Source organism: Pygoscelis adeliae, unplaced genomic scaffold, assembly GCF_000699105.1.
Source record: "Pygoscelis adeliae isolate BGI_AS28 unplaced genomic scaffold, ASM69910v1 Scaffold42, whole genome shotgun sequence".
Lineage (NCBI taxonomy): Eukaryota > Metazoa > Chordata > Aves > Sphenisciformes > Spheniscidae > Pygoscelis > Pygoscelis adeliae.
The window spans coordinates 6,495,310-6,513,580 of record NW_008824283.1 but is presented as its reverse complement, the minus strand read 5'-3'; the positions used below and the strand labels follow the sequence as shown (position 1 = coordinate 6,513,580).

The 18,271-nt window shown below is 40.6% G+C and overlaps 1 protein-coding gene across 2 annotated transcripts in view; it reads right to left on the bottom strand.

The window, feature by feature from the left end:
• The window catches only part of TENM2 (teneurin transmembrane protein 2), a 563,241-nt gene that overhangs the window by 12,043 nt on the left and 532,927 nt on the right, over positions 1–18,271 (bottom strand). For both annotated transcript variants that reach the window (XM_009318514.1, XM_009318515.1), the window contains 6 exons: positions 18,047–18,067; positions 13,799–14,031; positions 12,118–12,272; positions 10,750–11,624; positions 3,829–4,004; positions 2,030–2,265 (listed from right to left, as the gene is read on the bottom strand). In XM_009318514.1, coding sequence (XP_009316789.1) covers positions 2,030–2,265; positions 3,829–4,004; positions 10,750–11,624; positions 12,118–12,272; positions 13,799–14,031; positions 18,047–18,067 — 1,696 coding nt within the window. The remainder of the gene's footprint in view (positions 1–2,029; positions 2,266–3,828; positions 4,005–10,749; positions 11,625–12,117; positions 12,273–13,798; positions 14,032–18,046; positions 18,068–18,271) is intronic.

The following is an 18,271-nucleotide window of genomic DNA, read 5'->3' as shown; positions in this document are numbered from 1 at the left end:
GTTTGGGTTGGAAGGGACCTCTAAAGGTCATCCAGTCCAACCCCCCTGCCGTGGGCAGGGACATCTTCAACTAGATCAGGTTGCTCAGAGCCCCGTCCAACCTGACCTGGAATGTTTCCAGGGATGGGGCATCCACCACCTCTCTGGGCAACCTGGGCCAGTGCTTCACCACCCTCAGCATAAAAAATTTCTTCCTTATAGCTAGGCTAAATCTACCCCCCTTTAGTTTAAAACCATTATCCCTTGTCCTGTCGCAACAGGCCCTGCTAAAAAGTCTGTCCTCATCTTTCTTGTAAGCCCCCTTTAAGTATTGAAGAAAAGGGGTATGGGCTCCAGTAAGTACTTGTAAGAGGTGAATCCCATATAATAACAATCCCTTTCAGTAATACTTGATTCTGAACTGTGGAACGCACGCTCTCTCACCGGTCGCCCCAGCGCTGCATTAGTCCTGCAGCAGTGCCCCCCCGTCTGTATCGCTACGTGCCACAGCTGTCCCAGCTGCTGTAGCCTACCCTGCCTGCCACCTGCTCCCCCCAGTGTTCCAACACACTTGCTCTATTTCATTCACTAAACAATTTATAAAGATGAATTAGAATAAATGAGATGCAAATAAATTCTGTGCTTTCTCCCTCATTTTCAAATTTCATTTTCAGTCCACTCAACCTGTTATAATCTCATAGTGATTTTCATTTAAAAGAGCTAAATGGATATGTGATTATTGTTACAGGAACTAACACCAGACAATTAAATGTTGAGGTGTTGCTAGATAAAGCAGTGTTTTGATTTGCATAAACACGATGCAAGAAAACCCATCTCAGGCAAGGTTTCAGCTCTAAGACGTGTTTAACTTCAGCTAATTACCACAAGTACCTCTATTAAATTTTTAGTATTGAGAGTTAGGATTACAGCAATTTCATTTCAGGGTCCTACTTATTTTTATTTTGAACACCTAGTCAAAATGCAGAGCTGATCTATTTTCTACTTATAATCAACCTCTGCAGGTCAACACATGAAAAATCAATTACACAGCCATGAAATTTAGTCATTAAGGATTAGCTGCTAAAGCCATTCCATTTTTTGTCTAACCTTCCCCCTCTCCCCAATAGGTGCATTCTGAGCATTTGTAAGAATAAGGAGAGACATGTTATTTCAACACTGTGAATTAGATGTTAAGCAATCAGAAAATACCAAAATTTAACATCCCGGTCTTATTATTTTTTTGTAAATTACTACATAATTGTTTACATATACTGCATTTAATATATCATCTTGACCACACAGAACTGTATCTCATGTCCAACGATGTTGAAAGAATTATTAAAAGAGCCAGGAGTCGATCAGCGCTACATTTGTTTTCTGCCCAGTATCTCAAAGCCCTTCCAAAACTGTATATACTGAAGCAGCCAGTGAAAGTTTAGATACTTAAGGGGTGAAAAACAGGCCAGCTAAGCACAGAATGGGATTAATCCGGCTGCAGCAGATCTTTAATGTGGCAGGGGATGGATTACATGACCTGAGTGTCTGTCTTATCCTATGCTTATGACTTTGTAATTATGGCAATTATTTTCCAATCGTGCCATTTGGGAAAGGGAATAAACACAATATGCCTGCCTCAGTGAATCCGTAGGGGAATTTTACGGAGGCAGAACGTAACCGCTCAAGCTGTAATTGTGTTTGCTCCCCAGGACTAACTGTGGTAAGTGTGCCATAGCATTTTTACAAATGGTGAGTGGTCGGATTTTACCCCCCCGCCATCAGAAGCAGAGCGACTTGCAGCAGTATTCTGAGTACTTTTACCAACCTCTTTTGGAATACTTTTAGTAATGAAGCTTCTATAGCTGATTGCAGCAGATGATCCCATGCAGTTAACTGACCTCTCAAATAAAGAAAAGATTGTCATACCAAAGACAATCCCAGAGTTGTACATTTTTAACAAGTAAAAATAGGAAAGACGGGTCCTTCAAAACGGAAAATTAATTTTCTGCCCACAGAAGAAAAGATCGTTATTGTAATGACAGATTCTACTCACCCTGAGCTTTCTTCCAAACACAGTCACTTTGCCTTTAATCTGTTCCTTCCTCAGACGCCATTCAATTGAGTTTAAACCGTTTTCCATTGGTAGAGAAATATTACACCGTCCTATGGTGGGAGTCACAGTCCCAGCCAGGACATGAGGTTCGCTGTGAAAGCTAATGCTCATGCCATTGGCATACATCACTCTCAAAGTACCATTATTACAGAGCTGGTAGCTGTTCCTCACTTGATCTACAGCAATAATGAAAAGAAAATAATTTAGCTACTCCAGTCATAAAGAAAACATATAGCTTAATTTGATTGGTTTTTTATTGCACTCCTGTTGATGTTAAATGAAGTCAGCCTGCAATTTCCATTTACGTGGTACTATGGTGGAAATTACAGATGTTTCTGATTCATGTAAAGAACAGTAGTGTAACAGTGAGCCTGCAGAGAGATACTGTGTTTATTTCATTATGTTTTCCCTTTAGTCTTAATTGTGAATCAAAATGCACAGTGATATGTGTTCAACCAGGTAGTTTATTTCTAATCTGAACAAAAACTCCTGAAAACTGAACTGCTGGATAAACAACAAACCATTAAACTCCAGGACAAAAAGAAAGAAAGAAAAAAAAAGGCTGCTGGACTCTTTGTGAGAAGGAAGAAGTAAGCGCCTCTTCTTTTTCTCTCCCTCTGTTTAAAAACTGTCTCCAGGCAGAGGCTTTGTACAGAATTACAGTTTGGCTTTAAATCCTCAAGGCGTGAGGCTCCAGCAATGCAACCCTTCACTTGCCTGCCTTCCTGCCACCCCACCAGAGGGGCACCGGCCTGGGGTGCACACCCGGCCTTTTGGCTGTCGGAGAAGAGTTACAAAAATAATCCCGTACTTTTACGGCCGTGCAGTTCTCCAGCTGTTTGACACAGCCAAGTCCATTCTCAGCCAGGATGGAGCGCTACAGTGTGCAACTGTCACCAAAGCATCAATATTTGTCTGACAGAAGGACAGCATCTACATAATTAATCATTCCGTATAAGAGAAATAAAGTCTTTGTAACCAGACGTGTCACAGTATAATAGTCTATAAATGTTGACATTTATGTCAGGAGGACACTATTGTTTGATGATGATATTCTTATTCCGGTGACATATATCTTAATTAAAAAAAACCCCATCACTCACCAAAGTCCTTTCAGTCTATCTTTGATAACTGTTTTCGCTTCATCAGACACAATGCCTGGGCGGCGCTGGAAAGTTCTACGCAAACATTTAACCACTTTGTTGCTGACCTCTCCTGCCATATTGGGCTGTAACACTGTTCTCGGAAGTGCTAACTGTGGCACAAGATCATCCGCTGCCCTGATTGTTCTGCATTTTATTTAATGGTAGTGTGTAAATGTGGAAGATTTCGTTTCTAACAGTAGGAGGCTACCTGAGCCTCTCTCTCCACAAGGACCTCTACATTCAGCAGTCAGACTGCACCTCTGTGGAACCAATTGTGGCAGAACCAATTTTGTGGTGAAGTAGAGAGAAATATGCGAGTGGGTAAAGTGAACCTGACCCAAGAGGTAACGGCAGGACTAACTTACACCAGCAGCTAACGACCATACGTATTTGACACAAAGCATGATTGTGAAATGTCTCTTACCTGTCCTGAAGACCTGTCATTTTAGGAATGAGCTTTACGGGAGTTTTTCTTGCAAACCTTATATGTTTTCCCCCTGCTCATGAGTGTACTAATGGCACTAATCTTTCGTGAATTGCTTTCTCAAGTGGTGTGTGTGGTTAGGAGATGTGCTGAGAAGCGTGCTTTGGTACCTTGAACAACTGTATAGGAAGCCTCCACAGAGGAGAGATTTGTGATGACCGTGACATCGTCATCCCGATTAGAATTCTCAATGTCGATGGTAATAGACTTTTCCATTTCTCGATGAAGGCTAGTTACCACTCCAGTGGGACGCGTTACATTGGTCAGACGCCCTTCATGATCATAGCTAATAGAAAAGTTAGTGAGAGCAAAAAAGCATGAGGATATATGTTCATTTCAATACCGAATGTGTTAATAATTCACATTTGTGCAAAAAACCCAGAATGAAACAGATTTTCAAGAACATCCTGGCCGTACCTATTTCTCTGTTCTTGAAAGAGTCTATAATGATGAAATAATTATTTTTAGAGATACTGATCTCAACTACACGAGTGTAAATCCAGGCTACCATCTTTTAGATTATTAAATTAATTAGTTAAATTATTACAGATATACAGAGTGATATTTGGCGCAAACAATTATAATTAGTAAATTCATCTAATATTTTTATAGTTGCATTTCACTCTAAGGAAGTGGACTTATGATGGATACTACAATATACAATTGCATACACTGCACATTTGCAATTGAATACTTAGTGGAAAGTACTAAGTGTGGTCTTAAGTGACATATCAAGGAATAAACTTGCCATAAGAGATTAAAAAAGACATCAGCTTTAGGACATAATAATTTCATTTAGATCTCATCTGTGGTATTGAACTGCATTTTGGGGTCATTATTTTGGCTCATAAAGATGAATGATGAGAAGTTAAAGCACAGGATAGGTTGGAGGTGCACAAAGGGCAGCAGTCAGCACTCAGAATATACCTTAGAAGATGAATTAAGTGCTCCAGAGGCATAAAGATAAAAAAATAAAAGAAAAAGGGCTCTCCGTGCGTTTAATGAGTCAAATTTATTTCGAGGTATAAAGCCTGAGGAGGGGGGAAAGAAGGAATACTGCCTGAAATCAAATCGTACTGTTTCTCCCTTTCCTTTAGTATGCTATATTTGTGTGCATACGTATGCTAAAGAAGCAATCCCTTGGATCTTAAGGGCAAGAAATGGGGACCTGAAACAAAATCAGTATTCCAGTCTGACACTCTGCTTGCTGCAATTCGCTACTTGTGCAAGAGTCTCTCACCCAGCCGCTACCAAAGCGCCCATGCTTCTAAACAGCAGAAAGGCAAGAAAAAATGTCCTGTGTAGATAAAGGGAAAAGTTTAGGTAGAGATTGAAACCAACTGGTCATCCTTCGAATGTAGAAATCCAGGGAGCGGGAAGCCTGGAAGAGAACTGGTAAATCCATTGCACTGCCTGAGAGTAACAGAAGAGAAGAGGAGCACATTTAGTATCACGGAGCTAGCCGAGTTCTTTGTACGTCGTGGTTAGCTGTAAAGATGAAAAGAAATCAGTGCTTTCAACATGACTTTTTACAATTAAATCATTCAGAAACCTCAAAGTAGGCCACCCGAACTGATTAGCATGTCTCCAAAATTAATACACAAATTGGCTCGTCAGTGAATACAAATATAAAACATGCCTTTCAAATCCATTGCAAACGGTTGCACCCATTCAACTGAATATTGGGGAGGAAGGAAAAAAATCACCTGTGGAGCAACAAGCCTTACCAGAACCAATGGAAGTATTAGGCAAAGAAGTAAATCAATAAAACAAAGCATCATGTGACCTAAAAGGGACCAATAATATATTGTGTTCTTTTAAGCAGTTCAGGATCAAATAAAGATTAAGCAGCATGATTTTTCTCAATAATAGTCACAAGTTTCTACTGACACATATATATCTCTCTAAATTTTTTTTACCATATCAACAGGATACTGGATAAAAGATATGTTGAGATAATCTATGAAAGGGGGGTTGGTTAAGTCTATATAAAGGTCTTCACAAAAAAATATTGAAAAGTACTCGTAAAGTATAGATGAGGGAAGAACTTGATCCAGTCAAGCATCCATCTAGCAAGGAAAAACAAAAAGTACAAAAACCGGACAGTTTCAAAAATCTCAAGGGTTAATAATGAGATACGCCCTAAGAGTCTGTATGTGGACTACTTTGGGTCATTTAGTGATTAACAGAGTGATGAAGAGAATACTTAGGTGTCAAATATTACAAAGAGACAATGTTATTTAGGACGAACTAGAAAAGTCTCTGAGTGGCTTCAGCGTGGCTATGCAGAGCTTGGTGAGCATCCAGAAAAATGGTTGGCGAAATTCCCCGTCAGCAAATATATTTTAGGCAATGCAAATGAGACATTAATTTAAACTCTTCATTCACATTGCTGGGTTTTTAATTAACCCAGGAAAAATTCCTGGGGATTGCTGTGGGCTACTCACTGAAAATCTCTGTTCAAAGTGCAAGGGCAGTCTAAAAAGTAAATATGGATGAGGATGTACGGAGACTGAAACAGAAAAATGAAAAGATGCTAATGCTATTTCTAGAAATCAGTGGTTTGCCCCCTGCCATGGGGCAATGTTTCCCAGTGCTGGTCACAATCTTTGAAATCAGCAATGGCAGAGATAAAAGGGTTTCTAAGCAAGTGATGGGCATGCTTAGAGTGATACATACAAAAGTACTCTCTATGAAGATCCGCAGACCATTTAGTTTACGAGCTAGACATATTAAAAATTCACTACTTAAATGATATAAACACACACTGCAATACCAATGTACAAAGAAGGCATTGCTACTTTATCCATTGCATCAATAAAATCCTATTTTAAAAAAATACCTTAAAGGTAAAAACTTTAAAATGAATAAACCAGAAACCTTTTATGTACTACAAAATTTAGAAATGACATATTATTGAGGTGTTTTTTTTTAAATTTATGTATTATGTGGGAGCAAGTGCTTAGTAAAATACAACACCCAGACATTTATCTGAATAATAAGAATAAAGCTATGTAGGAATTAAATGGTTATATACCTTTCTTCTTCATGACATGAACCCGGGTCCAAAGAAGTAAAAAAAAGAAAATTTTGCAATGGAAAATATACTAATCAACCTGGGACGTCTTGGTATCTTCTTCAGAAGCAGCCACTACATATCACAGTCTGTGACACAGTATCAGGCTAGATGAATCAGATTTGATAAGGCAATCTTTATATCTTCAAATGAGGTGGGTTCTGGATACACTGAAATTCCTGAGCTTTTGTTACCGACTTCAGTTAGAGTAAGGTTTCATCCCAAGTTTTTCTACTAATAAAATTACAAGGGGAGAGATCCTTCCTTAATCCCAGTATCTTAAAAAACCAGCATCTCCCTGTGCCCACTGCTAACTCACTGACATTCTGCCAGTTGCGACCAAGTCTGCCCGAGCAGGCGAAGGTTTCCAAGACCGTAGTTCCAGGAGAGCCCTGGTGACACCAGCCACTGGCACCCTGGGCAGACACCAAAGCTGTCGGCCGATTCTGCCTGCAGCCTGGAGATGGTGCCTGACAACCCGGCGGCTCTGAGCCGGCCACAGCCAGCTCGCGTGTGCTGGGACAGCAAACACAGCTATAGCTCAACCGTGAGACACAGCGGAGCGCTTGTTTGGCGCCTGCTCAGATAGCTACAAATATCTGACCTGTGCTTCCCTTCAGCGGGCTTGTGATAACGCACTGAAGGCTGTTCTCCCATGTCCAATATTATGGCACCTCTCTATCTTATGCAATTTTTATTGCTAGCACTCTGGTCTTTGAGGTTTGAGACGTGTACTGCTCGACAGCTTGTAGGAGGGAGTAGCTAGGACAGTGCCATATACCGTACCGCAGAAAGGGCTAACAGCAGCTTTTGACTTAACCTAGAGCAGGGCAAGGTGCAGATCCACATACATTTACATATATCCCTATTTTCTCTCCCTTATAAAAGCCAAGCCGATTCAAGAAGAAAACTGCAGCATTCTCTTAGGATGTTCCCAAGACCAAGTGGAATACCACTAAGGACCACTTCAAAGATCTCTGCTTCGTGCCCAAACCCAAGCTTAAATCACCCCATGTGAGCCTGCTGGTAGCTGTTATATTATTGAAGAGCCTTGCCTGTTCCTACTGCAAATGAACTGCGTGCATATACACATGCACTATATATATATGTATGGAGTGTGTATACACACACACACACACAAATAGTTTGTGCATGCATTTCTCTGCATATACGTATGCGTACCTAGATACACTGCACAAATTTAATTCCGTGAGCATTGTCAGGGTACAGTTTCAGATAAAAGAAAGAAATATACCCAGTAAGATAGCACGGCACTTCAACGTCTGGTTGATATAAATGCACTAAAATAAATTTTTCATAACAACTTTAGCTCATGGAGTATTTTACTACTTCAAAGACATTTGTTCTTTTCCAGTTCTGCTGCCATATTAACAATTTTGGGTATTGATTATCTCTGTATGAATGCATGAATGTAATGGCACAGAAAACTATTTTGTTGTCCTTATAAACTCTCGTTTGCTAAGTATTTCTTTCATCTTCAATTGGTATTAACTTATAGCTACCAAAGTAAATTGCGTAATGATGAATACAGAATTTTCCCCTTGGAGCTGCTTTGAAGAGCAAATAGAAACCAGAAACCAGCATTGAGAGACTGTGATTGTTTAGGTTTGTAAATTTGATTTAAATAATTCTCATAATCGTATTAATAAATCCCTCAACTGTGGGGGTACGTGAGATGACAAAGGGTATTAAGGCGTTACTGTAAGTCAGCTGCTTAGGATCAGCCTAAAGGAGATGCCTCTATTTTTCTGGTATTCTGTAATGAGCATCTCCAGCGCATACAGCTAACTTCTAGTCCTCACATAGGGTTTTCAATGCACATACAGAGATACATATCTTCTTTTAATGTCTTTGTGAATGGCATTTTATGGATTTTTTTCTAACCTAGATAACAGTCACCGCGTATAGTTTATTTTATACATGCACTATAAAGTATATGCATTTTAAATGCAAAAAATGTCTATACTGTCCTCTCGTCTATGGGCTCTATGCTTATGAGAATGTATGTACAAATCTGGGAGAAAGCTGCCTCATCAAAGTTTCTAATCATCTAAGACAGTACCTCAGGCTGTGCTATTTAGGCCTAAATATGGTACTTAACGTGCGCTGACCTGAGGCAAGGGTTGCACACCTTTTCTTATTTGATCTTGGGAAAAAAATCTAGTCAACGTGCCTATATACACATTAAATTATATTTTCAGATGCATCTCAGTAAGGCACCTTCTATATTTACTTAGGAATCGTAGTACAATTTTTCTAATAAATCGTGCTAACTTAGTACTTCATGTGATTCTCAGCCACCGGTTATAGCAGTTTTGTAACTTGTAACTTTCTGATGACCTTTTTTAATGTTTCATTGATTTTTCATGCAGAATTTTAAATTAGTTTGCTATTTAATTTTCTACAATTAGTTACTGGTGTTCTGAGAAATAACTAGTTTATATGACTTCTGATCTGAATCTTGAGCTAGCTATTGAGGAAAAAACAACAGCAACAAAAACCTACCTAGAAGGGCATCCACATCTCATCAGCAATAATGTGAGGTTTTACCACCGCCTAGTACAGTGAGCTTTTACTCGATCTTGTAATCAGCAGGTAATACCTTCACGCGTTCACATAACAGGGTTATTCTTGTAACTAATGTGTGGCAAAGAAATACTCTTTGCAAAATATTAAGGAGAAAAAAGCTCCCCATCTCTACCCACAGTCTAGCTGAAAAATCGCGGCGGTTCAATTTCCAGAGCCACATCAGAAGGGGACCACGAGAGGGCACTGCTTTCCTTTTTATGGAAACGAAACACACAGTGGACAAAATACTGATGTGCGATGCTGATTTAGATGTATTTTGAGCAGATGGAACACAGTTCTTTTTATTCCTGCATTACCTGTGTTTTCTCTACAAAGAAAGTAAGTGGTGGCCGAGATGAATGCATTAATAAACTAAAATAGGTGTGCGTCATTGCTAGTCTGTAACCTTAAAAATAAGCCTACAATTTAAAATCAAATATAAAGCCCTATTCATACTTTCTACCCACTAATTTGAGAAATGGTGTTTAGTAATCATTAATTAACTATTCCAAACAAAATAGATGGCATCAGGCTTGCCATACTTAAAAGTTATATATATTTTCAATAGGTCATTTAGCTTCTATTTTTAAAACCGTTTTGATCAATAAATGGCAATAAGACTACTAAGAATAGGCTAACTATTAATAAAAATCTGACTAGTTTTTCTAGATTTGTAATATACTTTTGAACTTCATCTCTGATGAATTTCATTGAAAGAGGAAGTTCTGTCTTTTTCATCTAGATGCTCATGAACACCCGCCTGCTTTTGGGTTATCTACAAATTATGGAAGTTACACCAGGGGTCTGACAGATCGCCGGGGATCTAATTTCCTCACTTGTCTCAAGAATGAACAATCAGTGAAGTTAATCAACATTTTAACAACCATGAGTAATATATGAGTCTGAACAGAAAGATAGATAATTTGAGTTCCAAAAGAAACTGCAGCATTAGGGTTCCTAGAGAGAGGCGGCTCGGTAGGAGCCATAGATTGCTGGGGGCTGGTCTGGATGTGAGTTATCTGCAGCCTCGCTGATGGCTAAGAGCAGGGGCCCAATCTGGTAAATCAAACACGGGTTTCTGAATGTGGTGCACAGTCCTTCGTGCTGGAGGTGGGTGAGCTTCCCCACTGGCCTCAAACTGCGGGCAGGAATTTAGGTGGTTCAGTACCCACCCAAAGGACCCAGCAAAAATGATGAAAGCAAGAAGCCACTTAATCATTTCCAGTGTCATACTAGACTGAGATGTAACGGCCTTATTCAGTATCAGCGAAAAGCCTACAACAAATTTCAGTAGGGTCAGTTTGGGGCCTACTCACTACCATTTGAAAAATAAATGTACGCTTAATATATCCAAAAACATTCTTACTCATAAAATGTTGTCCATCCTGTTTCATCACTCTTCGTTGCTAAGAGACCACTGTTTCCGTTATATGTCATTAATCCGAGCTCCAGGGTCTGTGTTGAGACTAGCTTGAGTCCACCATTAGTGCCAACAGCCAGCGTGACAATCTGATTATCCGGCATCAGTAAATGGCGGGGCATCCCACTGGCATCCCGACGGACCTTCAAGGAGTTGCCATTGTTGTCCATCACCTCCGTGACATCGTTATCGCTGCTATAGGTGAAATTGTACAAGTACTCCCCGGTAACAAGGCTGAGAGTGTACTGGTGAATCCCATCAGCATTGAAGACATACAGCTCCTGTTCTCCTGGAGATGCAGCTTCATATTGGTTAAAAGAATTAAGAATGGGCCTGTTTTTACTGACAGCCCTAATGCGGATATTTCCAAGATCAGCTATGTAGATGGTACCATCTGGGGCCACAGCTAAGGAAGATGGTGAATTTAAGATGGCATCAGTGGCATACCCATCATCCCCAGAATAGCAATTACAGTTGACATCATTTTTGCAATCACAGTCTGAAGCTGCCCCTGCAAGAAGGCATATTTCTCCATTGGTAGTTACCTGGCGTAGCCGATTAATTTTTTTTTCATCTGTCTCACTGATGTAAAGAACTCCTGTGTGTGAGATGGCAATGGCACTGGCTGATTCAAGTGCAGAATGAATAGCCAGTTTGCTAAGAGAGTAGTCTATACCAGGAACCTGGCAGTGCATGGGGCGTCCAGCAATAATGCTAACTTGATGATTTTCTGTGATCCGTAAAATAACATTGTTCTCTAGGACATAAAGTGAGTTGTCCATGGGATTGACAGCGAGATCAGTAGGCCACTCCAGCCGTACCTATGAGTTGCACAAATTATTACTGTAAAACTCACAACTGAAAAGTACACTTCTAGTGTTTAAAATTCCATGTGTAACAACAGCAAATTAGTGAGGGGTTTATCAGCGTAAATCATGAAACCAAGTCATGAACGGCAACTATTTCAAACAATGACTTTGTTTTTCGGAAATATTAAAGCTACGTGCAGTGGTAACTTTGGCTAATTGTGTTTCTGTGCAAAGAATGAATGCTACATTGTGGAAGCTCTACAATAATTACAGAAAAACAGGCAATTAAGACAATAACTCCCATTATCTCAACCTTATTTCTCTATAGTTGCATAAATAACCTGTGTTAGCCACAGTAAAAGGATGGTTCACTCATTTCAGTAATGAATCAAATATGCTATCATCTTGTGCTGCATAATGTATTTCTTAAGTGGCCAGGCAGTCATCCAAAATAGATGCCCATCTCTTCTAAGGCAGAGAAGAAAATAAATGCGGAAGAGGCTACCTGGGTGACATCCATGCTGGAATCACAGCTGAGAGGTCGAACAGCAGTTAGGTCATTGGAGCCCAGCAGGGTCGATATAATTCCGTTCTGATCCACTTTTCTAATCATAGTGGCATCAACAAAATACATGAGTCCATACTTATCCACTGCAATTCCTGCAAATATAAAAACCAGGCATCAGTGAGGCAGTGAGGCTCCTAGCTTCAAGGCAGGCTTCATCTTATTAACAAGTTTACAAGATGGTGACGTTTGTTCACTTCCCCTGTTCTTTCCTCCCTTCCAACCTGAGCACAGGTCCTGGAACCCCCCAAGTGCCTGTTATTCAGTTCTGCTCAATAAATGGCACCAAGCGGGTTTATCCTTTGGCGCTTTAAAGAAAAGAAAACCACAGAAATCCCCAAAACGTGCCAAAGAGCCAGCAGAATGCATCAACTTATTTCTAAATTCAAACTCTGTATGATATATTACATAAACCCAATAAAAAAAAATTATCTCCTAAGTTTTAATCTCAGAAATCTGAGGTGTTGCTCTCTTCATCTGAAGGATCTAATGAGGAGGAAGAATTTTTAGGAATCTTTTAAAATTGCTTTAAAATTTTTGAAAAATTAAGAGGACATTATATTCTTCCACGATGTTTTTTAATTCTTTGACCTGTTGCAGTAAGGAATATGGGAAGAACATCTGGTGTTTCCAGATGAAGACACAGGGGTTTCCAGCCTAGGAAAAAAGGAAAGGTTCAATGCCCGTCACATTGGGAGTCCTTAGAGAGGGAAGGCACAGAATGAAAGGGTGCTCCCTTGGAGGAACAGAAGGATGCTGCTGCCTGGTGGGAAGGAGGGCAGGCTTTTTCTCACTTGTCTTTCCTGCTTTGATTTGGCGCACTGCCTTGTCCGTTTCTTGGGCTGAAAATAAAATATTGATCTAAAAATTTTGCCTTCAAATGGTTGCAGTGCTCATCCTATTGGGCAGTGAGAGAAGATACAGCTTTATCTTCTTATCTTCTATGTAGAGGCTTAACTTAAAACATGCAAGCAGCTCTGTCCTGTTAATATACTCTGTATGTATTAACTGAAACTATTACCTATACAAAGAAACAAGACCTTTCATTTTTATTTGCTTTTACGATCATCTAGTTATTTTCAGTCATTGAAAAAAAACCCAAAGATGTTTGAAACACCTGGCAATACACCTGATAAATTCATCATTACAATCAAGATGAAACAATGGAAAATCTTGAAACACATCCCCAAATCTCCACATCATCTTGAAAACTTTTTGTTAAAAATTAGAAACTGGAAAGGGCAAAAATCCTTTTATTTTTCCTCTGCCTCTGAAGAAAAAGGGGATACACAGAATAAAACCGCAGAAAAAAGCCACAGCAGGCAGGTTTTCTCCCTGAAGACTGTATCTCAAACAGTAACTTGTTTCCCAGTTTACATGCTTGCTTCCTGGAGTGAGCGGTACCCTGCTAATTTGTGTTCTGTTCTCCTTTTGCAGCGTTCAGCGTTGGGGTATCAAAGTTTGCTTTAACTAAACAAAGCACGAACACTTGCCAATCCACTGTAATTAAAGCCCAGAATAAAAATTACGGAGCAAGGAGTGATTTAATTGGCAGATAATTATTTCCACATCCAGCCTCGCCTCATGCAGTCATTTTCTCCAGCTTCTTTTCCTACTTTACCTCGAGGGCTCATTAGGGTTGCGTCCACTGCCTTCCCTCCATCCCCACATCTGGCTTCGTCAAAGGGCAGGCATTGCTCTCCAGTCCCTGCTACCACTTCAGAGTTACCAGCTAGGTCTTTCGTGCCAGTGAGGGACTTGACTTTGTATATCCGTCGACTATTGGTGTCCGATACGTACAGTGAGCCTGAAACAGGGTCCACGGCCAGATAGTATTTATGAGCGGGATTGTTGCTTTAGAGAAAAAGAAAGCATAAAACAGAAACAGCTGAGCAGTCTAGAAACTTCACAGGCTTTCAGAGCTTAGACACTCATCAGGCACAGAGAGATCTGGAAAGAAAGTCTGACACCTTCATACAGAGGTGGGGTCTGAAGGACTACCATCTGAAGACCTAACTTGATTAGGGCCTGGTCAGTGTTTCAGAAGGACTGTCATTTTAAATCTCATTCATCCTGCTACACCAAACCTTGCACAGCAGAGCCCAAAAAGCCAAAGCTGCACAGCAGACTTTCCTCTTGATCTCTTTAGCCCTTTAGATCTGCTCCAGGTCAATTCTCTTTGGCTTATCTCTACCTGTTGCTCCTCCTCCCCGCTACCTTGTTTAACTTCCCTTGAAAGCAGAAGTCATGGGAGTGAGATCAAAGAATCAGCTTCTGAGTTACTTATATTATGCCACAAGATTTGTGAGGTCTTGTATAAATAGGAGGCAGAGGCATAACAAATTTATTTCTAAAGCAAATTTGTTCTCATTCATTCTTATCAAGAATCTCATTTACGGCAGATGAAGTTGGTTATATAACTAAAACTGGAGACCCCAAGTGTCTGACTTTAACTCCAAACCTTCTGTTATTGAAAAACTGGTCCTCAGTTTGCGATTAGAATGGGTGCTCATATGGAAAGCTATTTCTCTTCTGAAATATATGTTTTTTGACAGCTTGTCACATTTTGGAGCTACTTTAGCAAATCATCTGCAAATTGAGAAATGTCAATCTTTGCGATATATATACATTCACACACACAGAACTGCAGTGCAGAAATATTTTCAAAATCTTGCCTGGCTAGTTTAACTCAATTTAGTTGGATTTTGAGCATGATGTGAATTTTCCAGCCTTTGGAGCCTATGAGTGAGCGTAAATAAGGTCAATGGTGGTTTCAAAGCATAGAAGACAAATGAAGACAGGAAGAAAAAAAATGAAGGTTACTTACCAGTAACCAGAGATATTTGCCTCCAAATATCCACACTCCTAGTTTCATGTGGCAAAAGTGCCCATCTCCAAGAGTGAGGATACACAGAGGTAAGTTATGATGGACATAAGCCATTTCTTGATCAGACTCGCTGAAACTATAGTAAGGCCACTTTCGGCAGATGGATTATCAGCAGCACAAAGACAACTGCGTTCGTGCGGTCATGACCAGATTTGGAGGAATGAGGAGGCCCAAAAATATCACTTTCTACAGTTATCTTCCTCTATGCCAGTCTTTGACGTGTCATGATTTTAGGTCAATAACAGTTTGTTCTAAAACTGTAGAAAGTAGGAAGGAGATTGGTTTGATGAAAATTCAGTAGGCAGAGGTAATACCATCTGCTGAAGTCTAGGAGTGTAGAAATTAGAGATGAAAAAATACAGTAAACAAAAAATACTTGGCAGGTTTATTTCATGCATGGATCGCAAAGTACTTTAAAAAGATGGGTATTATACCCATTTTACAGAGGAGGAAACTGAGGCACAGAGAGGTTAAGTGGTATAGACAAAGTTATGCAGGGAGACTGGTGACATGCTTGAGATTAGAGCACAATCTCTTTATTCCCCAAGTTCCTCTCCTTATCTTCAGCAGCAGACTGCACCTCTTCACTAGGCCCTTATCACATTCCTTCTCATCCCTCCAAAACAAAGCTCCATCTCCTTTGCCACATATAAAATTATTTCTTTCCATTTACAAGATTTCTCCAGTCTCTCGAGTATCTGAGCCATACAAACACCTGCACATTTGTCACCGCTTTGAAATTCTGCTCTATTCTTCCGCCATGCTTTTCCCTTAACACTGAAGAACAAACTTTGCTGTGACACTAGTGTTGTGCCGTACTTCACAAATACACCCAAACTTGGCTCAAGGCTTTGAAACAGCAGCAGACGAGCCAACAACTGCGTGCTACTGCTGCAGGCTCGCTGCTGCCGCCTCCCTGCTGGGCGCCGGCCCAGAGTGCCTTTTGCCTGGCCCTTCTAAAACATGTGGCACCCCCACCTTGGCCGAACGGGGAGACCTGAGGCAGGTACAAACTGGAGCCAGGCACAGACATAGCTGCTCGCTGCCGGAGGCGGGGGCCTTGCTTGGTCTCAGGGATGGGAGCTGCTCACAGCAGTGCCTGGGGGAGCTGCTCTGCTGCCTGGCATGGAGCAGCAGCCGCTCAGCGAGACTGGAAGGGTCTCTCTTCTTTTCGGACATGATTTTGCAGCCTGTGCCTGCCTTCCTGAGTGAGCACACCGCTGCTTCCCTTCCGCCCACAGCTAGCCTTGGGTATGTCCCACTGTTACCAGGATGGGATAAGGTATGAGTCAGGGTAAAGAGCAATGGCAGAACATGGGCTTATTTCCCTCTCCTCTCCTGCAGTCATTGGTGTGTCCATGGGGCTCACCCTGCCTTTCTCCTCTGGAATGTCCTTCAGGGCAGTTTTACCAGGCAGTCAGTCATGAGCTTTTGTTCCAGATCAGGGAGCAACTCGCTGGAGCTGCAGACCTGCTGTACACACACCCCTTTGCTCTTTCCTGAGCTTGGTAAGGGAACAGATAATGGAAGACTCCACATAAAATATCTGAGGGATTTTGGCAGAGAACGATGGGTGGAAGGCGACATGCACTCACCTTGTCGCCCCCAAAATTACGAGATTATTACCTCAAACAGGAATGTATTTTATAAATGAGTAGTAAATATTTCTCAAACTGGCATCTGAGCAATTAAAGACCTCTGCCTCTTTTTCTCCGTGCCACTGTAATCTTTTATTCGAGGTATAGGAAGCCAAGGAAATTACCTTGTTTTACAAGATTTTTCCGTAACATTCGGTACTGCTCAGAGGCCTCTGCCAATGAGATCCCCTCCTCTAGCCCTCTCCGGCGGACACAGCTGTTACCACCACATGCAGCCTTACTCTGGTCTGTGAGGGAGCCTGGCGCCTTCACAGCAAGTACAGGCAGGATCAGCTTGTCCTCGTGTTCTTCTCGTACGTGCATCAAATTCACAACAGTGCAACAACAGCTTTTCTTTCAATTTAACCAAAAAGAGAAGCTGCCCAGAGCAAATCTCTAAGCACCTGAAAAATTAGCTAAGCTTATAGTTGCAAATGAGGAGTTTCCAGCATCACCAGTAATCGTTAGCAAATTGTGAATGAATTCATCCAGATAAGAAAACTTAGTGGAGTTACACTTGCTATACCAAAATATATTGTAAAGGGGAAATTACACTGTTTAGCCCTGACATCTTTTGCATCTAACGGAAAGTATGGTTTTAGAAGGGTGATACACAGGACACTATGGAACAGTTTACAACAGCCCTTCTTGTTCTTGCCTTTGATATTCTCCAGGGTAAACACCCCTCCCATCCCAGGTGTGGCGTGGAAGAAGGTACAAGCGTTTCCTATGCTGCTGCCATCCAGAAGGCCTACTGCTCAGGTGAGACGATGAAAAATCTTTTCTCCTAACGTCTGAAAAGGTTATGCCTCCCTCATGAATCTTACAGTGACTGCATCTAGCGGTTGCATACAACCAGCCCCACAGGTTGACTGACTGTTAAATGTATTTGATGAAAGAAAATAGAAACTAAATTATGAAAAAGGACAGAGGGTTCAGAAAATCATTAATGACCGGAAAATGAGTTTTTGACCTATTTGCAGTCATTAGTGCTTTTGTGAACATTTCTGGCATTTGTAAAACTGCTGTTGTAGTTTACCTCAACCATTTAGACCAATTATAGACAGCAGGGAGAAGCGTTTATATAGAAGTTAGCTTGGGCTTCATTATACTTGCATTCTACTAGAAATTTCTAATTACTGTCAGAACTTATTTGGTTGCTTTTTGACTGCATTTCATAATTGCTAATGCTTATCATATTCATAACACACAATTAGCACATAAAAATGTTTCTATATATGGTACATGAAGAACATAACATTACACAAGAAGCACAACACAAAAAGCAAACACAATGAAGCAAACAAACCATATCAAATTATATGGGAAAGAGCTCGTGTCTTACCTATGTTTAAACTCTTTATTTCTTTATAGAAAGGGAACAGAAGAAAAAAGAACAAACAGTTAGCTGAAGAATAGATGGTAAAGCAAACATAGTATTTGTTTTATTTTACAAAAGGACACAGGAGAAGATATCTCTTTTCAGCACTAGCCTTAGTTTGGTTTATGGGTGAAGAGCAACTGGGAGTGATAGAGTTGCAAGATAGTTCCCTAGTAGGATACCCCTGCC